Source organism: Plecotus auritus, assembly GCF_963455305.1.
Source record: "Plecotus auritus genome assembly, chromosome: 6".
Lineage (NCBI taxonomy): Eukaryota > Metazoa > Chordata > Mammalia > Chiroptera > Vespertilionidae > Plecotus > Plecotus auritus.
The window spans coordinates 45554709-45580891 of NC_137773.1; the positions used below are offsets into that span (position 1 = coordinate 45554709).

Genomic DNA, 26183 nt, shown 5'->3' on the forward strand with positions numbered 1-26183 from the left:
GCCACCCTCTTACCTGTTTGCGGGCTGAGCAGGTGACGCACCTCCAGCTGCCCTGACACTGCTGGTTTCCCAGGTGTGCAGGGGTCATGTCTCAGGCATAGCTGGCTGAGGGACACCACGAGGTGCTGCACCGAACACAGCCTGGCTGTCTGGTTCTCTGTGGCACCGTGTGCGCGCACTGTAGCTTTTATGTAAACCTTGCCTGCTTCTTTGTCCGCACACAGACGAGTGTAGAAAATCTTCAGGTAGATGGAGTTAAGGAGAGAATATACAGGCACGCTATCCTTTTCCATGCTGTCTAAAACTACTTGAAGTTAATTTCTGGGCCTTAGGTTATTGGCATCTCCAGATAGTCATGACTCGAGGTCTGCAGTGCTGTCCCCACGTCTGCAAACGCCGCCTGTCGCTGATGGTGGCCCGGAAGGCCAGGTGCCAGCTCAGGGCCAGGGCTCCTCCTCGGCCTCCCCCTCGGTCCCCGTCACACTCTGAGCAGGCGCATACTCCAGGAGCTCGGTCCGGCTGCCAGTCATGGGTTCTAAGAAAATGACCTCATTTGGCAAAACCGATTTTTATATGGCTGATAAATATTTCTTTCGTCACGGTACCCACTGACTGGTGGTTTTAAAAATTTCTCATTATATACTGGTGTCCGAGAATCCAGAATGGAACAGAAATATTCAGAGGGTGAGGTCTGAGACAGCTAGTGGGATCGGGTTGCGGACCTTGAAAGCAGTGCAGAGTTTTGTATTCGAATAGAGTTTGTTTAAAACTAACACACGGCAAGAGCCTCGAATTAAAAAAGAATGCGTTAGAGTGTGTGTGTGTGTGTGTGTGTGTGTGTGTGTGTGTGTGTGTGAGTGTGAACACTTGCAGGAACAAGCTTTGCAAACCCAGGAAGATGGAAATCCTTTCCTTCCCAGTTACCTGCCGTGAGTCCCCATGAGGCCGGGTGTGTGCCCTCCCCAGCACCCGTCCTGGTCCTCACAGGAGGTGGGCGAACGGGGTCTCTGTTTCTCTTTCGAAGAGAGATAATCAGATGATTTTCGTGGCCATTGACCTCTTTTCCCAGAACATTAATTTGAAAGAGAAGAGGCCAAGGAAGGCTGGTGATTTTTCATATCTGCACAGAATGGGCTGATGTTATTAAAGAATTCCTCCCTGGAATGTCTGCAGCTGTGAGGGCTGTGGTTTATGGTTCTGTAACATCTGTTTGCTGAGTCAACCTGAATCGGAAAACCCAAAGGAAGGCTGTTTGGCGTCTTTACAAAGTCCTGTGTAAATATTCCGCAGCAGCGCCTTCCTCCTGGCGGCCGGGCGCCTGGGTGAAGGGTAGTGTAAGCCAAACCCAGACCGTGCCTCCGGCATCCGCGCCCATTCCCACCCCCTGGGCTGTGCTGCGCGCTAAAGGGAGGAGCCCGCCTCCATGCTCTGATGGTGGCGGCCAGGTGTGCGCGTGTGTGTCCTGCGGATTTCACACATTCCTGGGAATTGAGGTTATTTATAGGTAAAGTTTCAGATGTCTCTTATTTGGTGTGTTAAGTGTTGGTAAGCAGGGAATGGTGGAGGGAGCTGCATTTTCCGTACTTGTGGGTATAATAACGGGAGAAATCCTGAGTGGCAGTGAGGCACGACCTGTTACATACTGCAATGACGGGGAAGAGCCCCAACTCCATCCTCTGCCCTCCGTGGCCCTGGGTTTCGGCTGCTGAATGAGTGTAATTAAGCTTTTCAGCTGGCCCGGGGCACTGGGCTCTGCTTCCCTCAGCCCTGGCGAGCCCAGGTCACTTGGCCTTACACGGCACAGTTGCTTTTAAGGGACTGGCTTCAGTCATCACCAGAAGCCTCTTCCAGGGGTTCACCCAGTGAGCTCAGATGGGAGACCTTAATTGCTGTCCTCCTGCCAGGCCACCAGCCCTCTAAGCTGCAGGTTGTAGCCCTGATGCTGGGGCGAGCGGGAGGCTCCTCAGGGAGGGAGGCACAGCCATGACCTGGGGGTCAGGCCCCTCATGGTTTTCTGCCAACACAGCCAGTCCCAGGGGCCGCTGGGAGCAGCCGGCACCGCCAGGCAGGGCGCATGTGGTCTAGTGCCACTTCTGCCCCGGGAGCATCGGGCGAGGGTCCCAAGGGGTGTGGACACTCGTCCCGACCTCCCTGGGCTGGGCTCTCCTTGTCTCCTGCCCTTCTTTCTCTATGGGAGTTTGTATTCACCTGCCTCATCTTGAGTGGCAGGCTTGGGGGGAATGTCCCGCGTGTGCTGGGCTCTGCTGGCTGGGAGTGAGAGCGAGCATTCAGGTTCCCGGAAAACCTCCGACTAGTTGTCACTCCTCCCGAGGACATTCCTGTCATCCCGGCCTTTTATATAAACACTAAAGCGCTCAGATCCAAAGAGAAAGCACATCGGTGCTTCCGCGTGCACTCTGCTAGTTGAGCACATGTTCTTTTGCGTGTAGCATGAGTGCCAGCCCCACTCAGGCCATGCGGCCTCATGCAGGCGCTCTGTCCCAGACCACAGGTGCTCGTCTGAGAGTTAGGGCTGGTTCACAAAACCTTCCATCTGAAGTTTCCTGAACTCTCAAGCCTTCCCTTGTTTGAAACATCACTGGGTTAGTGTGCCAGGGCTAACTCCGGGGGCTTTGTCAGGGCCACGCTGGGCGCAGCTCTGCTGTATGCTGGGTGCCCGGCACCGAGGGGCTTCAGCCACTGCCCTGCATAACCGTCTTCCTTCTTGTCCTCACCAGTGCTCCGTGAAGAACTGCCGCACGGCCTTCCACGTGACCTGCGCTTTCGACCGGGGCCTGGAGATGAAGACCATCTTGGCGGAGAACGATGAGGTCAAGTTCAAGTCCTACTGCCCGAAGCACAGCTCCCACAGGAAAGCCGAGGGGAGCCTCGCGGCGGGGGCCGCTCAGGAGAACGGGGGGCCCGAGTGCTCCCCCCGGAGCCCGCTGGAGCCCTTCGCCAGCCTGGAGCAGAAGCAGGAGGAGGCCCACCGGGTGAGTGTCCGGAAGCAGAAGCTGCAGCAGCTGGAAGACGCCTTCTACACCTTCGTCAACCTGCTGGACGTCGCCAGGGCCCTGCGGCTGCCCGAGGAGGTGGTGGACTTCCTGTACCAGTACTGGAAGCTGAAGAGGAAGGTCAACTTCAACAAGCCCCTCATCACCCCAAAGAGAGACGAAGAGGACAATCTAGCGAAGCGGGAGCAGGATGTCTTGTTTAGGAGGCTGCAGCTGTTCACGCACCTGCGGCAGGACCTGGAGAGGGTAATGATTGACACTGACACCTTGTAGTGACTTAGAGAAGAGGACTGCTCAGAGGCCACGCTTGCGCAGAGCCAGCGTGGCGGCCGGTCACTCGCTCAGACCCTGTACACACTGCAGCATGAGGGTGTGTCCGTTTAGTGTCCCTGGGCTGGGAAGCTCACACAGGGGGCTTCTCTGTGACTTACTTTTAAATATTTCCCCATTAATCCCAGTATTGTTCTTCTGCAAGATCAAATGGGGGGTGTTTTCCCTCCATTCTAGAACTAGAATGATCTGAGCCCCAGGAAAATGACCAAGGGATTGGCCCAGAATTGTTTGCAAACGGTTAGAAAACCAGTTAGAACGGACTTGCCTGATGGTGGGGCAGACAGGGGGGATCTCTCGTTCAGCCTGGGACACACCGGGTGCTGGTCACGGTGGCTCTGAGAAGAGTGGGGGGCACTGCCTCTGCCCCCTATTCCTGGCTGGCTCATGGGCGTCCTGTGCTGAGGGGCAGGGCAGGTTGTGGGTGCTGGCGCGTGTGCGAGCATTTACACACGCGTGTCTGCCACAGGTCCTCCTGGCAGTGAGGTGCTACGTCATCCCTGAGGCTGTGTGTATATATCACGTGTGCATGTGTGTCTGTGTCACGTGTGTCTGGTGTGTCGTGTGGTTGTGGGGGTCCCGTCCCACTCAGCACGCACAGTATCACTGCGCATTGCTGGGTGAGGCGGCTGTGGGCTGCCTGGGGCCATGGCCGCTTCCTTCAGCTGTTGCTGCTCTGTGCTTCCACCCGTTACCTGGGGAATCCCAGGTGGACTTCCCTTTCTGCACAGGTATAATTAGGAGGGCTGTCTCCCCCCAGGACCTCCTGCTCCCGGTAGGTAGTTTCTGACAGAGGCTTGCTAATTGGAGATGCGTCTTAGAGCACCTTCTGCGGCAGTTCCCACTGATTAAATTCATTAGCGCACAGCTGGACTCTGTTTCTGGCCTGAAGCAGCCTGCACAACGGCGAGGCCTGAAACAGTTAACGCACCTCCCTGAGCTCCTAGCGGGAAGTGATTCACCTGCCTTGGAGAGGCTGCCTCAGACAATTGGAAATGAGAGTGTAGGCCAAGCGTAGGGTGAATGGACGTATTGAACCAAAAGATGCATATCTCCCAGAGGGACCTGCATGGCCCTGGGAGAGGTGGCATCGGCATGCAAGTGTTTTTAAGTGTTCATTGGAGACCTTGTCTGCACTCGACCCAGGGCCAGCTTGTGACACCCCTTCCTGGAGCAGGTTAGGATTGGGGTCAGGCGAGGCCAGCAGAGGGGAGGAGGGCTGAGGCTCTCGTGCTCCCACACGCCCCCTGGTGGTGAGTGTGCAGAAGACCTCACCTCCAACCACATGGATGTGTGGCGTTTTTGTTAAGAGGAGAAAGGGATTCTGAGGAATAAGCTGGAACCCTGGCGAGGAGCCAGTACGTGCCGACCGCTGTCCTGGGCGCACAAGCCCGGAGTCAGATAGTCCTCAGGAGGGAGGACAAGAAGTCTGATGTTTGGACTGTGTTTGTCTCACAATCACCACAAAATAAAAGTGTAGAAAATGTTTGTGGTGTACTAACTCTTTTCTGTGCTTAAGTTACTCAGATTAACACGGACTTATAATTAAATTCTAAACATCTTTTTGGAGTCATCACTGTTGCTTTTTAAGTAGAATGATGCCAATTATGTATGAGAAACAGGGAATAAATCAGGATTTCTGTGTGTGTGTGTGTGGCATTACTTACATTTACTTTAATAAAGAGCTTAACAGGTTTTAGGGTATTTAGTGTCAGTTTAAAACGGGCTTATTATAATGAAAAATACATTTCCCACAATGTGCCATGATGCCTGTGATGGTGGGGCTTTAGAAGATTAAACCTTTGCCATGCCCCAGAGAGCCCCACGGTTCTTTGTAATTATAAACAAGAAGTGTATCAGGCCAAAGGCTCATCAGAACAAATCATAAACGTATGCTCTCTTTGTTCTGCCTACTTCACACAGTAGAACATCATAGCAGGCACCCAGAATCAGGTACCACCCGGGACAATCGCTTCGTGGTCAGTCCCAAACTTACCCACGAGCAGCCCTCATTAGAAATGCAGACAGCTGACGCATGATAATGGCAACTGCTCTTTCCTGCAAAGACAGCCGGAGGCATTGCACACCTGGCACCAGCTCTGGACCAGAAAGGATGGGGTGGCTTTCCCGAGGGGCTGGGAACCCACACCTTTAAGAAGACTGATTGCTGATAAGTGGGGGCTGGTCACGGCAAGTTCCCCAGGCACATCCCCTCCCGAGGGATTCAACCCCCTCAATGTGGTTTGCTGTGAGATCCCTCCTCAATGTGGTTTGCTGCGAGAGGCAGCTGAGTGCCTGCTGAGATAAGACACGCTGCCTCTACATCAGGCGAGGCATCCAGAGGGGCTGGTCTTGGGGCCTGTCCACCCAATGCCCAGTGGCACGGCCACCTGTGAAACTGGAGCTACCATTGTCCCTGAACAAAAGGCACGTTCAGCTTTGGTGTGGCAAGCAGTGCTTGGGATTCAGGAAAACCCTGGAAGCACTCTTAAATTCCTGAGGCCGTGGTTCTCAGAATGGTCCCCAGCCAGCAGCATTACCTGGAAACCTGAAATGCCAATTTTTGGACCCCACTTCTGACTCCAGAATTCTGGGGTTAGGGGGCAGCATTCTGTGTAGGGAAACATATACATATATAGATTGATTTTAGAGAGGGAGAAAAATATCGATTTGTCCCACTTCTTCATGCATTCATTGGTTGATTCTTCTATGTGCCTGACAGGATTGAACCTGCAACCTTGGCGAATCGGGGTGGTGCTCTAACCAACTGAGCTCCCTGCCAGGGCCGGCAAACACTGCATTTGATGAAAGCCTGACTCAGGTGTGAGGGTGTACCGTGAGCTGGTGTTTTGGGGTACCTCCTTGCTGGCCTGTTTGTGGGGAATGTGCAGGAAGGGCCAGGCGGGGTCTGTTTTCAGGGCAGAACCTCCGCTCAGCTCTACACACTGGGGCTGCTGGTGCACTTGTCCTGTGAGGAGTGTGTGTGTGCACCAGGGGGGTACCGTTTAGGGTGCTCACTCTGCTAAATAGCCAGGCCTGGGCCCTTCAGGGGCTGATTCATTCCAACTGACAGTGAACCTGGGCCTTTGCCTTTCGGGGTTATAGTTGGATGTTTCTCGTCAGAGGTCGTGGGGAAGAGAAGTGGGCATTTCCCAATTAGCAGCCAGATGGAGGCCTTCCCTGGGGAGTGGCTGAAGCCCCTGAAATTAAATTTGAATAATACACAATGTCCTGGTCTCTGGCTCCCCAGGTCTCTGTTTCTGTGGATAATTTTAAGGGAGAGATGTGTCTCTGCTGTGCATCCAGCTGGAACAGAAGAACCACCTCTCTATTCCTAGAGCCAGAATTAATTCCCATTTCCGGAGGCCAGATTCCTCCTGTTTGTTTTCCAAAGGTTTTGAATATGTGACCTCTATCTAGGTCTTGCCTCTTCCTCTTTGAGATTCCACTCTAATCTTCCTTGGGTGGAAGATTGCTCATGAACGAGAATAGCCTGGTAGCCACCTCTGTTCCCAGTTGGTCAGGGTTTTAATAAAGGACACCTATTTCCTGGCCTGGGGGTCTGAGGCTGTGAGAGGAAGAACCAAAATATTTACTCAGACAGGGAGCGAGACTTTCTTCTCAGGTCTTGAATGTTAAGATTTATATTCTTTTCCAGTGAAGAAAAGTGTTAGGAAGATGCTAAATACGTTACACATGGATGTAAATGCAGGAGCCAGCGAGCTGCCCCTCTGAGATCTCATGTCCTCTCACTTTGAACCCAACGGGAATCCTTGGGGCTCAGGATGGACTGAAGACGGAGGGGCGGTGCCTGCAGAAGCCAGTGCAGTCCTGTGTGCATGGCTGGTCCTCATCCTCACTGCCAACGGCAAAGGGCGAGGACCTTTGACCTCTTCTGTTTCAAGGCAGGCAGTGGGAGAAGGGATTGCCAAGCATAAGGAAATGGGTTTTTAGGAGAGTTGGGAGCTGATGGGGAACAGGAGTCACTGTTCACCGCTGCCAGGGAGGATTGGGGACATCTTGTCCACGTCCTGCTGCAGGAGGCCAGACCGTGTACTAGTATCTGCTCTGCTATGTTTTGAGATCTGTGCGTTCAGGCCCCTGGAGTCTGGTTATGTTTACCAATAGGTTTTAGGACTGAAGGATTTAAGGGGGTTTATTGACAAATCCTTTAAGTTTTGTTTCTGTGTTGACTGATCCCAGGTGGCTTAGGACTGAGTCTATGTTGGTTAGTTAGTTTTGAGTGTGTGCATGTGATCCCCAGGGGTCGAACGTCAGGTACAGAGTGGAAACGTGAGCACCTGGGTCTTTTCAGTCCCTTACAAATGAGTTAGGAAGAGGGCAGAAACCATCTCTCAAGCGTGACTCAGAAAGAGCTGGACGTCATGTTCTGTATGCGCATCCGCTGCCCGTGAGCTCCAGGTGGTTTAGTGCCAGCTGACCCAGGCATTCACTTGGGCCCTTGGAGACCACTGGGTCTTCTGGTGAGCCTTGTGCAGGGGGTGGGTTTCTCTTCTGATTGCCCTTGACCCTGTGTTGACCTCACTTCCCCTTCAGAAGCGCTGGGTGAAGTGCAGTGCAGGGGCTTCTGACCTCTCTAAAGCCTTTCACCTGCAGGTGCTGGGGCAGGTCCTTGGGAGAGGTGTAGCTGGTCCCGACTGGGCCCAGCGGCCTTCTCTCTGTGCGACGAGTCTAAGGCTGGGTGTGGTGGAGGCGGCTCGGGACTTTGGTGGGATCCTGAAGGTGCTCCTTGCGCCATCTCATCCTGTGTGGAGGGGTGTATGTGGAATCCTTATTAGCAGCCCCAACAAGATAAGAGATTGGATAACGTATTTAAAGTACATTTTGATTTCAGATGTCACTCAAGGCCCTAGTAGGACAATTTTCTCTCAGGTAAAAAAAAAACAAAAAACACCCACCAAAGTACTGTTACAATGCATTGCTTACTTAGAATCTTTATTCTCTACATTCTAGGTTCGGAACCTCACTTACATGGTGACCCGCAGGGAAAAGATTAAGCGATCTGTGTGCAAAGTCCAGGAACAGATATTCAATCTTTACACTAAGCTCTTGGAGCAAGAAAGAGTTTCAGGTATGCATCAGCCTCGCAGCTCCGGCGGCAGGCAGGGCTGCAAGCCCAACGCTCTGCTGAGGAAAGCAAGAGTAGTTTCTTTCATTTCCTTGTATCCTACAGGATAACCTCAGAAGCACAGACTTGCATACTAAAGGAAATCTTTAAGCATCTGAGGCATGGGGTACAGGGGAAAGGGCTAAGGATTTGGCCTCAAATAGGGGTCGCATCCTTTATCCTCTACTTCTGGGCCAAACACAAGCAAGTCTCCAGTTTTCCCAGCCACCCCATTTCCTCATATGTAACTTGAGGACGGTATTGCCAGCTACCGCCCGGGAACTGTTATAAGGCTCAAATGAAAGAGTAACTTCTATATTGCAAAGCACTTGATAAATGTAAGGCATCATGGGGAGACCTAAAAAGATGGGTGGGTTACCTAGCCTGGCACCTGCCTGCAGCATATGCTCAGTGTATCTTAAGACTGCACTCGAGGCATATGTCTGTTTAGAGAACATTCCCAGTGGACTTCTTTTGGTGTAGGGGGACTTTGCATCTTTTGGAGACTCAGCACCAAGTATTTATGCATTTCGTGCCTTCAGTTTTCCTTTGCTCTGGGCTAACCGAAGGGGAAAAGGAAAAACCACGGCAATTACTTGGAGATAAGTACACGGTTGGGCCCATTGTGTAACCTCCCTGGGACTCTGTTGGTCCGTGGAAGAGGTCGGGTCCAGAACCAAAGCTGCCTTTTGGCGCTAATGGTCTGTGCGCATCAACGCCGGGAAGCAGGGTTAGAAGGTGTTCGGAAAAGTGATGTGCTGAGCGTGGGTCAGGCAGAATCACGGACTCAGGGCACAGGTAGCTAATCTCTGTGCCTGTCTGCCCTTTAAAGTTACAGCAGCAACATTTGAAATACTTGCATTGCGCTGAGTCATGGCCGGCTCGCTGTAGATTATTCTGACACGTGAAAACAAGGAAGTTGTTACACCCTATAGTGTTGAAATTCGAATTCTAATTTACCCCAAACCCACCAGATAAATGTGGCCAGAGGTACAGAGGTCCTCACATCGCATCATTTTGCTCAGTATCATTTCATTAGAATTTGAGGAGATGCCGTAGGAACTCCACCCTTGTTTATATCTATTGGCCTCTGGTAAGTTGGTTTCCCGTGTGCTCTTTCGCGGGACCTGAACCTGTTGGTGTGAAGTGAGAACTTACTGTAAATTGGTCAATGGAACAAAGAGAAAAAAGCCTACGGAGTATTAAGTGACATTCTTGAAGTAATACGTAATTTTAATGGCATTAATTTACTAATATTATCTTAGATTTTTTTCCTCGAGGAATATATCAAGCTAATCAGACTTTTAAATAAAATTTTCTAAGTTGGGTGTCATAAGTAACAGCAGTTCAATTCAGATTCTTGAAAATGGACTCTGTCTCTTCATGGACTATCCGCACGGATTTTTCCTCTGAGGAGGCAGGCAGATCCCCGTCTGCAGCCCGCGTTGGAGCTAGGCAGTGGCTGAGTGCAGGCCGCACCTGAGGGCGCTGGGGCCTTTCTGTGACTTTTGCTAAATTGTTGTTTAAAGAGAATGAGCTGTAAAGAGCATGTGCGTCTGATTTCACCGAGTCATTTTTCACGGGTGTTGCCGGCAGCTCTCTGCATTTCCCGGCTGAGGTTTTTCCTTGGTTAAGTGGTTGAGACCCTGAGCCAGGTGAGGATGTTTGTGTAACAGCTGTAATGCATCCCTCCACTCGCAAGTCCTGCTGCTCCTGCAGACAAGGGAACCCATCGGCCCTCCCCACCACACCAGTGGGAAGGGCTGAGCGCAGCACGTGGTCCCTGTGGGAGCCACAGCCGGTGCAGGGCACACCCAGGGCCGTTGTCTCCGTTTCCAGTGTTAGACTCAGTTGGGCTCTGCCTCTGCCAGCCCATCTCCTGCTCTGTGCATCCTGTGATTCCAAGTGAAGCAGCGCGGACGCCCATGACTTTCTCGTGTCATTCAGGGGCCACGGTTCAGGTCTGCTGTGAGTGACTCTGAGGACGGTAGGGCTGTTCTGCTGGATGAGTGTCCCCAGTGGAGAGGCTGCCTGTAGAGGTCATGCGTCAGAGACTTGAGAGACGAGATTCCAGGTCAAGTAGAGAGAATCCGAGTCAGAAAACGCCCCCCCCCCACCCCCCGCTTTGCTCTGTTTCCCCACAGGAGGTGAGAAAGAACCACCAGTGTGGCGTGGAGGTGGACCCTAACCTTTGATGCTTGAGAAAGCAGGCACGTCCAAGCCTGCAGATTATAAGCACCCTCCCCCTTGGGTGTTGGCGCTCTGTGTTTAGAGTCACTGCCTCTGTTCTGTTTCATGCTTGGTCCGTGTCTGCTTAGCAGTAGGTTCCTATGGGTGCTCCGGCCTGGGACTCCGGTAGAACCCACTTTCCTGCTGGTTCTCACCCCACAGGAGACAGAAATCTGAACCGGCTCTGAGGCCCTGGCAGGAACGTGGCCCTTCTGATGAACTCACCAGTTTCTCAGACCGACGGTTAGGACTCAGGGGGTTGTGAGAGGAATTGAGTAGTTCATCACTAGCTTTAAAAACAAGCGAAACAGTAAAGGTCACAGTGCATATCAGATGATGAAGGGCAGTAAGTCTTCAGGAAAAGTGGGCTTTTTACTGAGCAATGTGAAATTTAGTTCTTACTGTGATTTGCATGAAAAATGTTTGAAAAAGACCAATTTAACTTATCTCATGTTGGGTTACATTTCAGTTTAATTCCACAAATGGGTTTTACATCTAATAGTAAACATTTAAAAACCATTTGCTATATGTTTGGGATGCGTGTAAACACCTTCCCTTACTCATTTCATAGCTCCGCACATTCCCCCACATCACAGCCCTGTGAGGCACACACTTCCGGGAGGAACCATGAGAGCGCAGTCTTGCCTTAGCCTTGTTGGGAGGCAGCGCCTCGCCACCCCCCACCTCCCCTTGGGTCCTTATCAGCTCAGCTGTTGTGTCGAAGGACAATGTATTCCTTGAAAGCTGCCGCTTCATGAAAACCTCTGTGACTTTGGCTGTTTTAGAAAAGGCAGCCTGCTAGTTGTATGCAGCTCGCGGGCTGCTGCCCAGGCCGGGACACCTTTTCTCTGACAGTTTTACCACCTGGGGCCATGTGTTGCCTGCGGGACCTTTGCATTGTGCGGCCACGCCTCGGTCTGGAATCGCCCGACTTGGATTTGCTTCTGCTGTAACTTCTCTCTCTCTGCTTTTCCGTCACAGGTGTGCCTTCGTCGTCCTGCTCCGCCTCCTCCCTGGAAAGCATGCTTTTGTTCAACAGCCCTTCGGTGGGCCCCGACGCCCCCAAGATCGAGGACCTGAAGTGGCACTCGGCCTTCTTTCGGAAGCAGATGGGCACCTCCCTGGGTCGCTCCCTGAAGAAGCCCCATCCGCGAGCCCTGCTGCAGAGCAGCCCCGGCCGCGGCGGCAAGGCCCTGCACAGGGAGGGGGCGGGGGTTCCCGAGAGCTTGCTGAGCTTTGACAAGACCTTTGCCGACGCCCGTCTCCTGTCTGCACAGCAGAGAAATGGCGCCATGGTGCCGGATCCCGGGAGCAGGAGGGACCACCGCTTTCATTGTGACCCCGGTAAGGGGGACGGGAAGGACAGGCCTTTCAAACACAAGCCTCTCAGGTCCACGGACGTGTCCCAGCGGCATCTGGACCCCGCGAGGGCCGCAGCCTCCTCTGCGGGGGGGCAGTCGGCGCCGGGCACGAGGAGAGAGGGGTTGCCCAAGTGCAATGGCTCCCTGATGCGGGGGAGCTACAACCAGACTGCAGTCAAAGTGCCTACCACGCCTGCCAGCCCAGGGAAGAACTGGGGGGGCTTCCGGATTCCAAAGAAGGGGGAGCGGCCGCCGCAGGAGGCCCCTCCCCCCGGGGGCGCCTGCCACCAGCACGCGGACTACCCCTACCTGGGCTTGGGCCGCGGGCCCGCCAAGGAGAGGGCGAAAAGCAAACTGAAGTCGGACACTGAGAGTGACGGCTATGCCCCCGACGTGGAGATGAGCGACTCGGAGAGCGAGGCCTCAGAGAAGAAGTGCATCCCCGCCGGCAGCGCCATGGGCCGGAGGACAGACTTCATCCGCAGGAGCATCCTGGCCTCCTGATGCGCCCGGGCGGCGCGCCCTGCAGCCTGGCACCCGCCAACCCAGCTCCTGAGCCACGCACACATTTACTTGCAATTCAGATGGATTTTTTCAGTCATTTATAAATCGTGAGAAGTGTGTGTTATTTGCAACTTGTTGAGGAAACACGTAGGTTGTAACCGCACGGCACGGCTGAGACTGGAAGCTGAATTAAACACTAAACTAAGAATGAATGAAGTGCGTTTTTAAAGAGGGAGAGGCCTACAGAAGCCTCATGAGTTTTTATTGCTCTGTATTCTTCCCAAAGCACAAACTCTTGGTTACCCGACTACACGGAATCAGATATGGTTCTAGACACCCTCACGTACCGTTTACTAGCCCATAACTTACTTTCCAGGACGGTGGTGGATTTGAAACCATGTTCACCGTTGGCCCCAGGCTGTTCTTGTTGCATTGCAGTCTGTAGGCAGCAGCTCCGAGGCTTGAGGAACTCGAGGGGACTTCTGTGCAAATGTCCCAGATGGGAGAAGTGTTGAAGGTCACCCCTGGAGGACCTGCAGGGGCGGGCAGGGCTGCTGCAGCTGGAATGTAAGGGAACGTGGCTCCTCAGCCTGCAGCCCTGGGAGGGGGGTGGAGAGGAACGGTGCAGAGCGAGGTCACTGGGAAGTTCTGTCTGTGAGAGAGGGCAGCTGAGGCTCCGTTTACCAGTCCTCTTGACACTCTCTTCCCTCACTGCTGTCTGTGGGCCAGCCGGGGCGGGGTTCCCTAGCCATTGGCAATCCCTGGTCAGCTGGCCTCCAACAATACAGTAGTCATTCACGTTCAAGCGATGAACTTCCAGACTCGGGTGACTCACACTTCCCAGGGTCCCCAACTGGAACAGATTCCTTAAGAACAAGGAAAAAAGGAAAAGAAAAAAAGCAAAAAAAAAAAAGCAAAAAAAAAAAAAAAAAAGCGTGAAATAGGCTATATTTTAGAAACAATAGAAAGGCAATAAGTTGTGATAACCTCTTACCATTGACCAAGTTTCTACAGGAAAGAGTTTTAAGTGTAGTAGTTTTTTTCTGGAGTCAGTTCTAGGCTCTGATTCGTAACTTGGACTTCCTAATTGCAAATGGCAATAACTCGTAAGTTATCAGCAATAATAAACTTAGCATTAATTTGAGTACAATGTTCTGTTTCTGCACTGGCTGCAGTGCATATGTGTTAAGACAATGGATAGTGTTAAGGTCCTGTTCATTTTCTTTGGAATTCAATGTAGTTGTGCATCAAACTTAAGAGAAGGAAAGTTTAAATAGCAATTAGACTTAGAATTATGGGCACTTGGAACAAGCCCAACTTCCCCTAAATTGCCCCTTAGTTTGCTGGTATCGGTATTCAGATTCCTGATTCATTTATACATCTGTTTCCATGTGGCAGGGACATTCTGATACTTGATGAATAATGGTTTGAGTCCTGCAGTTAACTTTCAAGTCTTCCAGAGGATTGTCAACAACAAACAAGGCTTATTGAATTCCATCTTGCTATGCAAGTTTTGTCAGATGATCAAATAGTGGATCGGATGCATCCCCATTGTATGTATGACATTTTCAGACCAAGTCTTAAGCTTTTTGAATACATTGTAGTAGCTAATTCAGGAGAGGGGAAAGGATGACCCAGGTTTAGATGGACTATTTTTGAGCTATGAGGCTCATTTTGAAAGACTGTTGTCCAGATAAGCTGTTGCTGCAGATAGAAGTTTCTTACAAATCCAAGTTGTGCTTTCACTCATAGCCTAATTTAAAAGTCAGACTTTTTGCATAGGAGCAGAAACCTTTTGCTGAGCACAGAAGGTGGACTCTACCCAGTTACCTTTGGACTACAGTGACAGCTCTGGTGAGAGTTAGAGGATATGGATTTGTCAAGCCATAGAAAGAAAACCTAAATTCTAGTAAGCGTATGACCTCTCACCATTTTAAGAGGTTCCAGATTCATTTGCACTATTAGGAATGCTAGTTTTGTGCAAAAATAATGCCTTACCTGTTTTCCCCCCACATTTAGGTTGAAAAGCTTTCAAACGTTTCAAGTTATGCTGAACCAAAAAAAAACAACAAAAACATAAAACAAAAAAATAAAAAAATAGCCCAAGGAAAACAAGACACACAAAATATAAAAAGCCCACTTTTAATTTCTGCTTTGAGATGCAAATGGCTAGAGCACGGTTTCTCCGGTGTAATGATAGCTTTGTAGGTCAGTTTTCTGTCCTGCTGGGATGTCTGTGAGGCCACCACCAGCAGCAACAAACCACACCCCCTCCCCGCCCGCCCCCATGTACACTTCTTAGTGTGGGACCTACCATTTGCTCTTTTCTTTCTTGTTTTTTTAAGCTTTATCTTTCCTTGTGCACCCTGACCAAGAAATATCTTTGATTATGATCAATGTATTATGTCAAAATGTAGGCTAGTTAAACTTTTGTAAAATTGCCTGGAATGTCATTTGTTAGGTTATAAACACAAAATCGCAATGAAGGGTTATATGTGTTGTGTACAAATCTTAATTATTTTCAAATGGACAAACTTGTCATTACATTTGTAACCTTGTACAGAGGATTTTTCACTATGTGCCTAGCTTGGTGTCCATTCAGCTAAAATTGAAAAAAAAAAGGTGCATGAAGAGTTACAAATCAGAAATTAAACAAAGTATATGTAGAGATGACTATTTTATATGACATGGCCCAATCCTGTATTTATTTCTACCCCCTTTTTGAAAGTATTTATAAAACTAGTTGAGGACAGCTGTATTTTTTTGTTGAACTATTTAGTAGAATTTGTGCCTTTTTGTCTGTATGTGAATAAATGCTGTACATTTTTGCAATACATCTCAAGTGTCTTTTGAAATCTGCTGTTGCTAAATGTTTAAAGATGTACAAGACTTAGTCCTGAATCGGTGTGTAGCAAGTGTGTCCTGGTTTAGATGATGAATGCAAACTGTAGGGAACAGGACAAGTGGTGGACATGCGACCCGCCCCCGCCCCCCTCCCGCCCCAGCGGGGGAGCTCTCTGCCCAGCTGATGTGGAGACACTGAAAGACGGTCCCAGTTTGATTTTTGTCTTCCCTACCTCAATGGAGTTCCTTCCGGAACACAATTTTAGATCTGAAAACAACTAGTTGTTGAAGCAACTTAAGACCTTAGGGTCGGAGTGACTGGTCACATGACCTTGGCCAGATCACCTAGCCCAGTGGTTGGCAAACCGCGGCTCGCGAGCCACATGCGGCTCTTTGGCCCCTTGCGTGTGGCTCTTCCACAAAATACCACGTGCGGGCGTGCACGTACAGTGCGATTGAAACTTCGTGGCCCATGCGCAGAAGTCGGTTTTCGGCTCTTAAATTTCAATCGTTGTACTGTTGATATTTGACTCTATTGACTAATGAGTTTGCCGACCACTGGCCTAGCCTTTATAAGCCTCAATTTCCCCTTCTGTGAGAAGAGGGTAACTCCTACAGTGTGCCTGGGATTACTGTGATACTTCAAGCAAGTCCATGCAGTAACGTAGTTAAAGCTGTAGAAGGATTTAGTAGCTGGGAGACTATTTTTATGATTAGGAACAAGATTTTTTTCCAACATAGTGTTGACTGGTGAGCATTCTGAAGCAAAAAAAAAAAATGTTATTCCTGAGTGATGGGAAGATTGTTTTATAAGGCTCTTTAAACAGATAACTTTTAAGAGCACGGTTTTATTAAACGCATTCTTAGGTATTATCTGCATTCTACAAAGACGTGTCGAGGTCACCGCATTGGGCCTGAGCTTCGGCCCCACTTCTAATGACTAGTTTGGTGCTCTCCCTGCCTGAAGCAGCATTCATTCACCACACACAGAAATTTGCATCAATGAAATGCAGTTGTCCGTGTTGGGGACAGCCAAGCAGACGTGGGTCGTGCATCCTCACCTAGACTGGGGTGCACAGGAGCCACACCAGGGTAGTGCTACTGCCCTCATGTATAATTTTTGTAGTGATTTGGCCAGTGTTTTTTTTTTTAAAACATGAATTGTTCATACATTTGGCTAGAAGTTAATTTCTCCTTGTTCCTCCTTAGTGACTGTTTACTTCCATGTTGCTTGCTCTGTAAGACCCCAGAGAGAAAGAACTGGGATTCTTCCTACATGGTCTTCAAGTTGAATAACCACAATAGCTCCCCAGGGAAATTAAGTCCCCGGGAGCCACAGGAAGGGCTTAGCCGTGGCAGTTCTGCGACGTGATGGGGAATGTGGCACCAGGGGCCCGTGCTCCTGTGTTCACCCAGATCTTAGAGAACGGTTTCTACCTTTGAAAGTCGCCATCAGCAGCAAACTTGGCAATTAACTTCAAGGGTGCAGGAGGATTTCTCTTTATTGCTCACAACTGCGTCGGTGATGTGGTCTGGTCTGGGGAGAGCAGGAGAGCTTGGACTGTCTCGTTATTGAAAAAGTGCCATGAGCAGATCCGGTATCTACTTCCCTGGCTTCAGCTGCTCTCTCCACGGCTGAGTCCACACCTGCACTCCGGCTCCTCCTGGGCCGAGCGCACGCCTTTCCTCGGGATGTAGGCAGGTGCTGGGGGATTCGGAACTCATCCTTTTATATCCTGCCTTAGAGACAGACGGTAGCTCAAGCCTGGAACCTGGGAGTGTAGGTCTGTGGATCGCACTTAGTATCTCCTCAGCATTTTCACTTCTCTTAATCCCAGTACCACGTGCCACGTAGCTCAAGCTGCACCAATTCTTGCCTGGGTTATTGCAGCTGCCTCTTGTTTCCTTCACTCACGTCTTGCTGAAATTAATCCCGCCTCCCCCTCAATTAGCTGCAGCTTTGCCAACGCCATCTCCATAGTGATAGCTTGTGCAATTAAAATCTGATGTTGTCATTCTGCGCATAGCCTTCAGGAGAACCTCCAGACTCCTGCAGATATGACAGGGGCTTTCACATGGCAGGCACATTATTTTATGGATAATGACTGTGTTTACGCCTCACAGGTGAAGTGTTATCTAATTTGCAGATGAGGAAACTGAGGCACAAAAGTCAAGTTAATTGCTCAAGGTCAGTAGGTGGTAGAGCTGGGAGTCAGTCAATATCTCGAGCTCGGCTGCCTCACAGAATATAAAAATAGTTCCCATAAGGAGCTCTGGTGTTCCTGAGTGTGCTGGGGATTACACCTGGGAACTTCAGGTTAATGAATTTCTATAAAGTAAAGCTGATAATCATGGCCTGAAACCTTACGTCAATGGCCTGGCCGAATGACTCAGAACATAACCTAATGGATAATGGCTAATACAGTCAGCTTGTGGTCATCACTGCCTTCTTCTAGGGAGAATGAAATTAGTTTATATGGCATCATATACATCATGTAGCGAGCACACACACACATTTTCAGATAAAATATGTGCATATATGAGCAAAGAAAAGAGCATTGCTATCAGAAACTCAGTCACAATTCTCCATATCCTGACACCTTCCTGGAAAGTTAGAGTTATTTAGAGTCACACAGTTTCTTGATGATGAATCCAGAATTAGGACTAATGTCCAAAAACTTTAAATTGATGCTATGTCAAACCTTCAAATCAGTATTTTTATGATAGAAGATATAATAAATCCAGTTAATTTTTCAAATAAGCCAAGCAATGACTTGTCAAATTAAATAGCCAAGATAAAAAAATTTTGTCAAATTAAATAGCAAAGATTTTTAAAAAGTACTGTCATTCCTAATTAACACTAATATATCTTGATATTCTCACTACTACTCAGCTTACATCTGGCTGAATTTTAAGTGGTACATTTATAATTATGGGTTAATTATGGCTATTTTACCCACTCATCTGGCTGAAGGTTCTAACCCCAGGAATGGTTCTAACCACCAGTGTGGCGTTCCCTCCCCGACGCAGCAGCCTCAGGGACGAGGTCCTCCTTTCAGCCCTGTGCCAGCTGCACTGTTTGAATTGCTGAGCTGCTTTTTCATATCAGATGCTTGTGATCATATCTTTGCCTCTACTAGTCCCAGGTCCCAAATTTTGACACAGGAAATGATACAATATTATACTAACCACTTTACAATTGCTAAACAAAATTTAACATATTTATAATTTTTGGTATATGCTTCATAGTGATTTTTACCACCCATTATAGAAAAAACCAAATCCGACTATACATGAAGTTGCTTTTCTTATACCAAGTTTTCTCTGTAATGCATATTAATTAAATGACCAAATGGGCTTTTTGGGTTAGTCAGAAAAGGTAAAAAGGAAAGAAAAAGGGCTCACAGTTCAGATTTGTTATGATAGGGTTGATGAATAAAAAAGTGGAAGTAGAATTTTTCGAACCCTGATATGCACCTATATTTCCTATCAAGAACACGATCCTTGAACTGAGAAGGACACACGGATGGGTAGTGAGCAACCAGCGTGGAGGGTACTGGTAGAAGTTACGTGAGGTCCAGGACAAGCAAGTCCAGGATGTGGCTCAGGTGAACTCCATCCCAGGGCATCAGAGAATGAGAAAGGCGACTGCTCAGTCCCTGTCAGCAAATAGGAGAGAGGTCAAAGGTGTGGCTTCTGTGGCCCTGGAGATGCCGCCTGGCGAGTAGAAGGCGTCTGGTGTGGGAGAGGCCGGGTGTGAAACCTCAGAGCCACTTTCTCGCTTTTGACCCAGAGCAAGTTGGTTAACTTCCATCATACCTTCTATCTTAGGAAATGGAATAATATCTCCCTCGCAGGGTTGTTGTATTATATGAGCTAATAAATGCAAAATGTTAGCACAATGCCTTATGTATGTGTGATAGGTGCTCAATAAACAGGCATCATTAATACAGATCAGCATGTTTACTGTAGACCCAGGGAAGGAGTTTCCATGAATTCCTTTGATTATTTATAGAAAGGTGATTAGAGCTTCTCTCTTTTTAGATGAAAGGGGATGCTAGTCTCATGTTTTTAATTTTCACAGATATAAGTGCTAACAGATTTCCTTATATATCACATTATGCTCTAATGGCTTTTTTATTCTTTCAAAAAAGGGTGAAAATATTGAATGAAAATTCCCATGATGCCATATTAAAGGGCTTTAAATAGGAACAAGCAGTAATTACTAGGAACTCTGTTGAGTGCTAAGGTTACAGAGACACGAGTCCTGCTCTCGCGGAGCCTGCAGCCCGCTGGGGTGGCGAGGACCTTAAAAGAAAAACTCAGAGTTAGTGACGAGTCTCGGTAAGCGCTGTGGAGAAACCCTATAGCACACTCTACGAGCAACACGGCAGCCCTCCCTAGACTGAGTGGCACCTGAAGAATGTGCACACGTCGAGGTGAGAACACAGCCCTGTGTGGGGAGAGGAGGACGTGGTGATGGGAGTAAAAGGCAATGTCAAGTGAGGGCAGGAGAGGAGGGGCAAGGGGGAGTCAGCCCAGCACACAAGGCCCAGGGCTACCTCCGCGCCACAGCCTCAACTCTCAGCTCCACCTAAGACCCCCCACGACATCCTGGTTGTCAGCATCAGTCCTAAACTTCCCACTGAGGGCTGAATATCGAGACACGAATGTTTCCGTGTCACCTCAAACTCAAGGCGCTATCTTTTATCTGAACCACCGCAGGTCTCCCAGCTTGATGTCCAGAGCACACCTATCTGCCCCACTCCCACCAGGAGCGGAGAACAACCACAAAATCCGCAGCCCCAAGAGCCCACGCGGCGCAGCCTCAGAACCAAGTCCATCTGATCGCTGCTGCTCAAAACCTCCCACACCTCCCACACCTCCCACATCCTTATCGTCAGCATTTGATAAATCCTGGAAATCATGTAAGTGAAAAACAGAATCACTACAGTTACATATTAAAATACACGACAGCATCATTTTAGAACACATAATTTATTATATTTACGAGTTCATAATAAAATGGATACTTGGGAACCTTAAAAATGAGTTAGAAGTAACAATCTGATGTAAAATTCTCAAATCTTGGAAACGGAAATATTAAAATTTTAGCATTTTCTTAAAATTTCTTTCTCATGATTAGCATAGTCTAAAAGTTATTATGCTCTTCCAAAGGAGGGGGAGGGGGTTAGACAACAGACACACTGGTGGAGGCAATGAGGTCTTCTCAGCTGCTTTATTCTCCACTGAAGCCCGGGCGGGTTATGTTTCCTTTACTCCCAGGAAGCTGCCACTGTCCTGCTTCCCAATAACCCTCAAAAACAATGGCAAATGCGCATGCCAGATGGCAGGGCCTTGGCCCTTCTCGGCAGGTTTTCCCACTCAACCTCCTAGTGCAGCAGCTTCCCCCTCTAAGGCTGGGGGTGAACTACGGGCCTTTTTAGATATTTTCCAGGTTCATCATGGAGGCTGCTTTTCTTCTCTGCACTGTAACCACACTGAGCTGCAAGTGAAATGAACAATCAGTAAGCAGTCACTTTCCTATGGAAAGTCTTGGGTGAATTTTCCACACAGTGTAACCCGCCACAACTTACAGTCATTGAACATAATCTTCGTGGAAAGGGTCTTGGGAGAGGTCGCCCTCTGTGCTCACTTCTGTTTTACTCCTGAGACACTTAAGTGCCTGCATTACACTAGACACACAAACCAAATACAACATCCCACAGCTCAGTGACATCCTGAGAATTCCAAGACATATTCCACAGATGGAGGATGAACAGCCAGAGAAAAGGTAATTGGAAAAGTGGCTAAAACACTAAGTGTAAGCCAGCACACTGCAGGGCTGGTAATAAAGAGATGATAGGTCATAGTAAGAAAAGCCTTTAAATATTATTTGGAATTGATTAAAATAAGGAATATACACATAGTAAAAAAACCCTAAAAACAAACAAACAAAAAAACCCGAACAGTACGACGTAGCATAAAGGAAGTCTTCCACCACTGTGCTATTTCCATAGCCTTCCTTCCAGATTCAGCCACTGTTTCCAGTTCCTACGCATCTTTCCTGAAATATTCTAAATGGGGGTATATGCATATATTTCCTCACCCCTTTTTATTTAGGAAATGATAAAGTATGATGCAGACTTTTCATCTTTTTTTTTTCCTGCTACAAGATCTACCTTAAAAATTCTTCCATATTATTTTCTTACTAAAGGCCCAGTGCACGAAATTCGTGAACGGGGGTGGGGGGTGGAGGGTGGGGCCCTCAGCCCAGCCTGCACCCTCTACAATCCAGGACCTCTCGGGGGATGTCCGACTGCCAGTTTAGGCCTGATCAGGATCGGGCCTAAACCGGCAGTCGGACATCCCTCTCATAATCCTGGACTGCTGGCTCCTAATCGCTCACTTGCCTGCCTGCCTGGTCACCCCTTACTTCCTCCCCTCCTGGCCTGGTTGCCCCTAACTGTCCCCCCGCTGCCAGCCTGGTCGTCCCCAACTGCCCCCCCTGCTGGCCTGGTCGCCCCCAACTGCCCCCCCCCCTGCTGGCCTGGTCGCCCCCAACTGCCCCGCCTGCTGGCCTGGTCGCCCCGAACTGCCCCGCCTGCTGGCCTGGTCGCCCCGAACTGCCCCCCCCTGCTGGCCTGGTCGCCCCGAACTGCCCCCCCCTGCTGGCCTGGTCGCCTCCAACTGCCCCGCCTGCTGGCCTGGTTGCCCCCAACTGCCCCCCCTGCTGGCCTGTTCGCCCCCAACTGCCCCCCTCTGCCAGCCTGGTTGCCCCATGCAGCATGCTTGTTCAGTCATTTGGTTGTCCCTCACTAACCCCCCTGCTGGCCTGGTTGTGGGCAGCCATCTTGTGAGGGTGTGAGGGTCAATTTGCATATTACCTCTTTATTATATAGGATTTTTTATTAATCCTCACCTGAGGATATTTTTCCATCAATTTTCAGAGAGAGTGGAAGGAAAGGGGAGAGGCAGAGAGAGAGAAACAACGATGATGTGAGAGAGACACATTGATTGCTTGCGCACACGCCCCAACCAGGAATGGGCATTGAGCCTGCAACCGAGGTACATGCCCTTGACTGATATTGAACCTGGGACCCTTCAGTCCGTAGGCCGATGCTCTATCCACTGAGTCAAACCAGCTGGGGTGAAATGGTTTCATATTAGATCTATTTTATTCCTTAACAACTGCTAACTTTCCCCTGCCTAGATATTCTATAATTTAGCTGGTTTTCTGATGATGGGCATTTAGATATTTTTAATATTTTAAAAGGATAAGCAACGCTGCAATTAGGATTTTTCATGCTTCCGTGTACAGCTGTGCCCAGGGCCAAGGAACCACCTGCAGAATAAATTCTTAGGAATGCTGGGTCCTAGGTTATGTACATCTACAGCCTGTGAGAGATCCTGCCTAACTGGGCTCACTGCACCAATAGCCATTTACACCAATGATGTGTGAACTGCAGCACTTCTTTGTTGACGTAGCCACTCTTTATATGCATTCACGACATTAGCCTCTTGGTCATATACTTGTTGCACATACTTTCCTCAGTCCGTCATTGACTTCATGACTCTTTTTAATGTAGAAATTTGAAATTTGACATTGTCACATTTATTAATTTCTTTCTTAGTTTCCAGGTTTTGTGTTCTTACAGAGAAAGCCTGCACCGCCCTGACTTCTAAGACACGGCAGCCATGGTGCATGGTGACTTAGAACATGTGGCCACAGTGCTGGCTGGGGAGGCGGTGGAGACAGGACACCGGAGGAGCAGGGTCAGGACCGGCTGAGTCAGGACTGAGGGGCTCTCCCTGGCCCCAGCACAGTGCTGGGCTGCACTGGTGAGTACAGACGAGGATCTCTCAATTCCATCACTGCGTTAAATATCAGGCCCTTAGCAGGATATCACTTCTATTAGCAGTTTCCATTTTTTGGAGGAAAATGAAAAAATTAATTAGAAAGAATTCAGAGAAGGCAAAGATAAAGGTTAAAAAAACTGAATATATGTCTCATAAACAAAGTTTATAACTTGGACTCACTTAAGGTGGAAAAAATATTAACTCCAGGGGATAAATTCCTTTTTGTGTATGGAGAAAAGGCTGAATGATTACTTTCCATCTTTAAAGGAGAACAAAATAGAAGAAAAGCTTAAGGAAAAATTTGTGATTTACTGAAAAAACATTAAAAAAAAAAAAAAAAGCTCACAAAGAAATGTGGGCAACTTTGCCATCTGAGTTTAACAGCAGGCTGCTCAGGTTTAACTCTGTCCAGAGGGAGACACAGCCAGATGTCACCGGACGCTACAGCGAAGTTCTGTAACTGCACCCTTTTTACTATGGGACTCAAGGTAGGTGATTTTAAGGAGGCATTTTCTTTACCACATTCCTTAAAAAAGGCAAACTCTAAGCTTTAAGGATTGTGATGTAAGAAATTTAATTTCTTTTATATCTATCTACTTACCATTTAATGACTAAGTGCTTTGTATGTGTGAATTCCCTTCATCTTTCAATAACTCTAATGGAGGCGTTATTATCCTATGCTGAGTAAGAAGAGCGTGAGGCATAGAGAGATGGAAGCAGCCCTAAGTCACATGGCTACCGAGGGACAGCAGGCTATTTGTCGACACCAAACACATGCTCCGGACACTGCCCAGCACACCCTCGCTCCTACTACTGTATAATCCACATGAATGGAGGAATTCTTGAGTAATTAAGTAATCCATTACTTCATTATTCCATAAGTAATTAAACATATTTCATAAAGCTATAATTACTTTCAAGAGGGAGGGGACAGAAGGAGAAGGGCAAATTATGGCTGGATTTCATTTAAGTGTCGCTTCATGATCATACCAGAGTAGACTTAAAAAGAAAATCTGTAAATATCACAAACGTAAACTGAATTCAGTATTTAGAGTTGCTTTACTATGTATAAAATGGAGTAACATCTAAGAGTAATATTAATTTTAACTAAAATAATAGACTTATAGCCAAATATAACTAGCAATGTATTAACTTGGTTTGTTTTTGTCTGCCTGCCTGCCTAATCCATACCTATCTATCAGTCTGTCTGTCCATCTATCTGCCTAAATATCTATCTATCTATCTGAACTGTTCCCAGCCTCTCTTTATATTCACTAAACTGATCTCATTTTGTTCCCAATAGGAGGGACTATTGCTCCTATTGCAGAACAAATGGCCTATTTCCTAATGATGTGTGTGCATTATGGATAATTACCCCATATCAATATTTCATGGATGCATTTTCAAACTCTATTTCCCACCGGACTTTATATCATATTTTAGATTTATAGTCGTATACAAATGTGCATTAAATGGAGTTAACCTATACACAAAGTAATTTTTTCCATTAAAAAACTACAATAAAAACAAAGTTAGTGCAACTGAAACAGTGCATTCAGAGCAATGCTACCTACTTCCGAATCTGTCAGAAAACACCTGCCAGTTCACACGCACAGCCCCTGGGGCAGGATGTCCCTCGGACATCCTGCTGTCTGATGTGACGCATGGTCATTGAGCACCTGGAATCTGCTAGTCTGACTGCAGATTTATTTTAGTTTATTTACTTTTAAATTAATTGGAGCAGCTGCTGGTGGCTAGTATCTGTGAGTGGACAGAGTGGTTCCAGAGGTGGGAGTCAACTGCAGATACTGATGTTTATTTCTGTCTTTAAAGTTTACTTTCAACCCCAAATAATAGAGATTAATTTCAAATAGTTTAATCAGGTACAAATAACCTTCCTAGTTCTCTGGGGACTTCTGAGGAGCCTTTCTTAGCATAACCCACCCGGACAGTCCCGTCAGGGACGGTGAGGAGCCCCCTACCTGCTGAGAAGCGGACGCGGCTCTCTGCTCCGCCTGACTGAGCCGCCTCTGGAGTCTGCTGGCTTTTTCTTGATGCTCGAGAATTAACTTCTCACTCTGTGAAGAGGAACATAAAACAAATGGGTTAGAGATCCACGCGTGACATGGAGGCGTTTGTGGAATAATCAATGGGAAATCTGGACATCATCTGACCACTAAAAAATGCAAACAGAGTGTCTCAAAATGTACATTTTTCAAGTTATGAAATTCAAAGCTGGTTGTATATCCTCACTAAACCATTTTACCCCTCCCTGCCAAAAAAAAAAAGTGGATTAAGTGCAAAGCAAAGAGAATCAGAAGTTGAGAACAGGATTTTCAATTTTGGACCTGTTAACCTTGAGATGCTAGCTCAGTGCTTCCAACGTGAAGAGCGTGAAAACACAAGACTGCTGGGCCTCCCACCTGGACCTGCTCCCAACCTGAGAATCCTTGTGTCTACCATGTTCCCAGCAGGCATTGGCACTGCCTGCTGGTGTCCTCAGAGCCACTGTGCAAGGACCAACTTATAGGGAAACTGGGACATCGTCATTATTAACGTTCAAGAAACAAAAAATATTCATTCTAGAAATCCTGGTTTTAACAGTGTTAGATGTGCCTTAAATGACTTATATGCTAAAGGTGTTCTTTAAAAGGTGACGAAGTCTGTTTCTACATGTTCCCCAAACAGCTGTTTACTCCACAAAGTATTAGGGTCAACAGAGTTATTAAGACACTAGAGGCCCGGTGCACGAAATTCGTGCACTCGGGGGGTGGGGGGAAAGGTGTCCCTCCGCCTGGCCTGCGCCCTCTCACAGTCCGGGAGCCCCACAATCGATCGCCCAAAGAGGTACGCCCTGTCCACCCGCTACACCCCACCAGTCAGTGGCCTGGGCCTGCCTCTGCAGGGCAATCA

The 26183-nt window shown here is 48.4% G+C and overlaps 2 protein-coding genes across 11 annotated transcripts in view; one reads left to right on the forward strand and one right to left on the reverse strand.

Moving 5' to 3' along the window:
* JADE1 (jade family PHD finger 1) overlaps positions 1-13445 on the forward strand; it is a 51793-nt gene extending 38348 nt beyond the window's left edge. For all 4 annotated transcript variants that reach the window (XM_080676889.1, XM_080676890.1, XM_080676891.1 and 1 more), the window contains exons 9-11: positions 2739-3260; positions 8319-8436; positions 11683-13445. In XM_080676889.1, coding sequence (XP_080533015.1) covers positions 2739-3260; positions 8319-8436; positions 11683-12566 — 1524 coding nt within the window. In that variant the 3' untranslated portion in view covers positions 12567-13445. The remainder of the gene's footprint in view (positions 1-2738; positions 3261-8318; positions 8437-11682) is intronic.
* Positions 12793-26183, reverse strand: part of SCLT1 (sodium channel and clathrin linker 1) — a 122282-nt gene continuing 108891 nt past the window's right edge. For 3 of the 7 annotated variants that reach the window (XM_080676897.1, XM_080676896.1, XM_080676893.1), the window contains 2 exons: positions 25253-25348; positions 12793-13432 (listed from right to left, as the gene is read on the reverse strand). In XM_080676897.1, the coding sequence (XP_080533023.1) occupies positions 13358-13432; positions 25253-25348 (171 nt within the window). In that variant the 3' untranslated portion in view covers positions 12793-13357. Of the gene's footprint in view, positions 13433-20396; positions 20917-25252; positions 25349-26183 lie in introns of those variants that run through there. The other 4 variants (XM_080676895.1, XM_080676898.1, XM_080676894.1 and 1 more) reach the window with 3 other exon arrangements.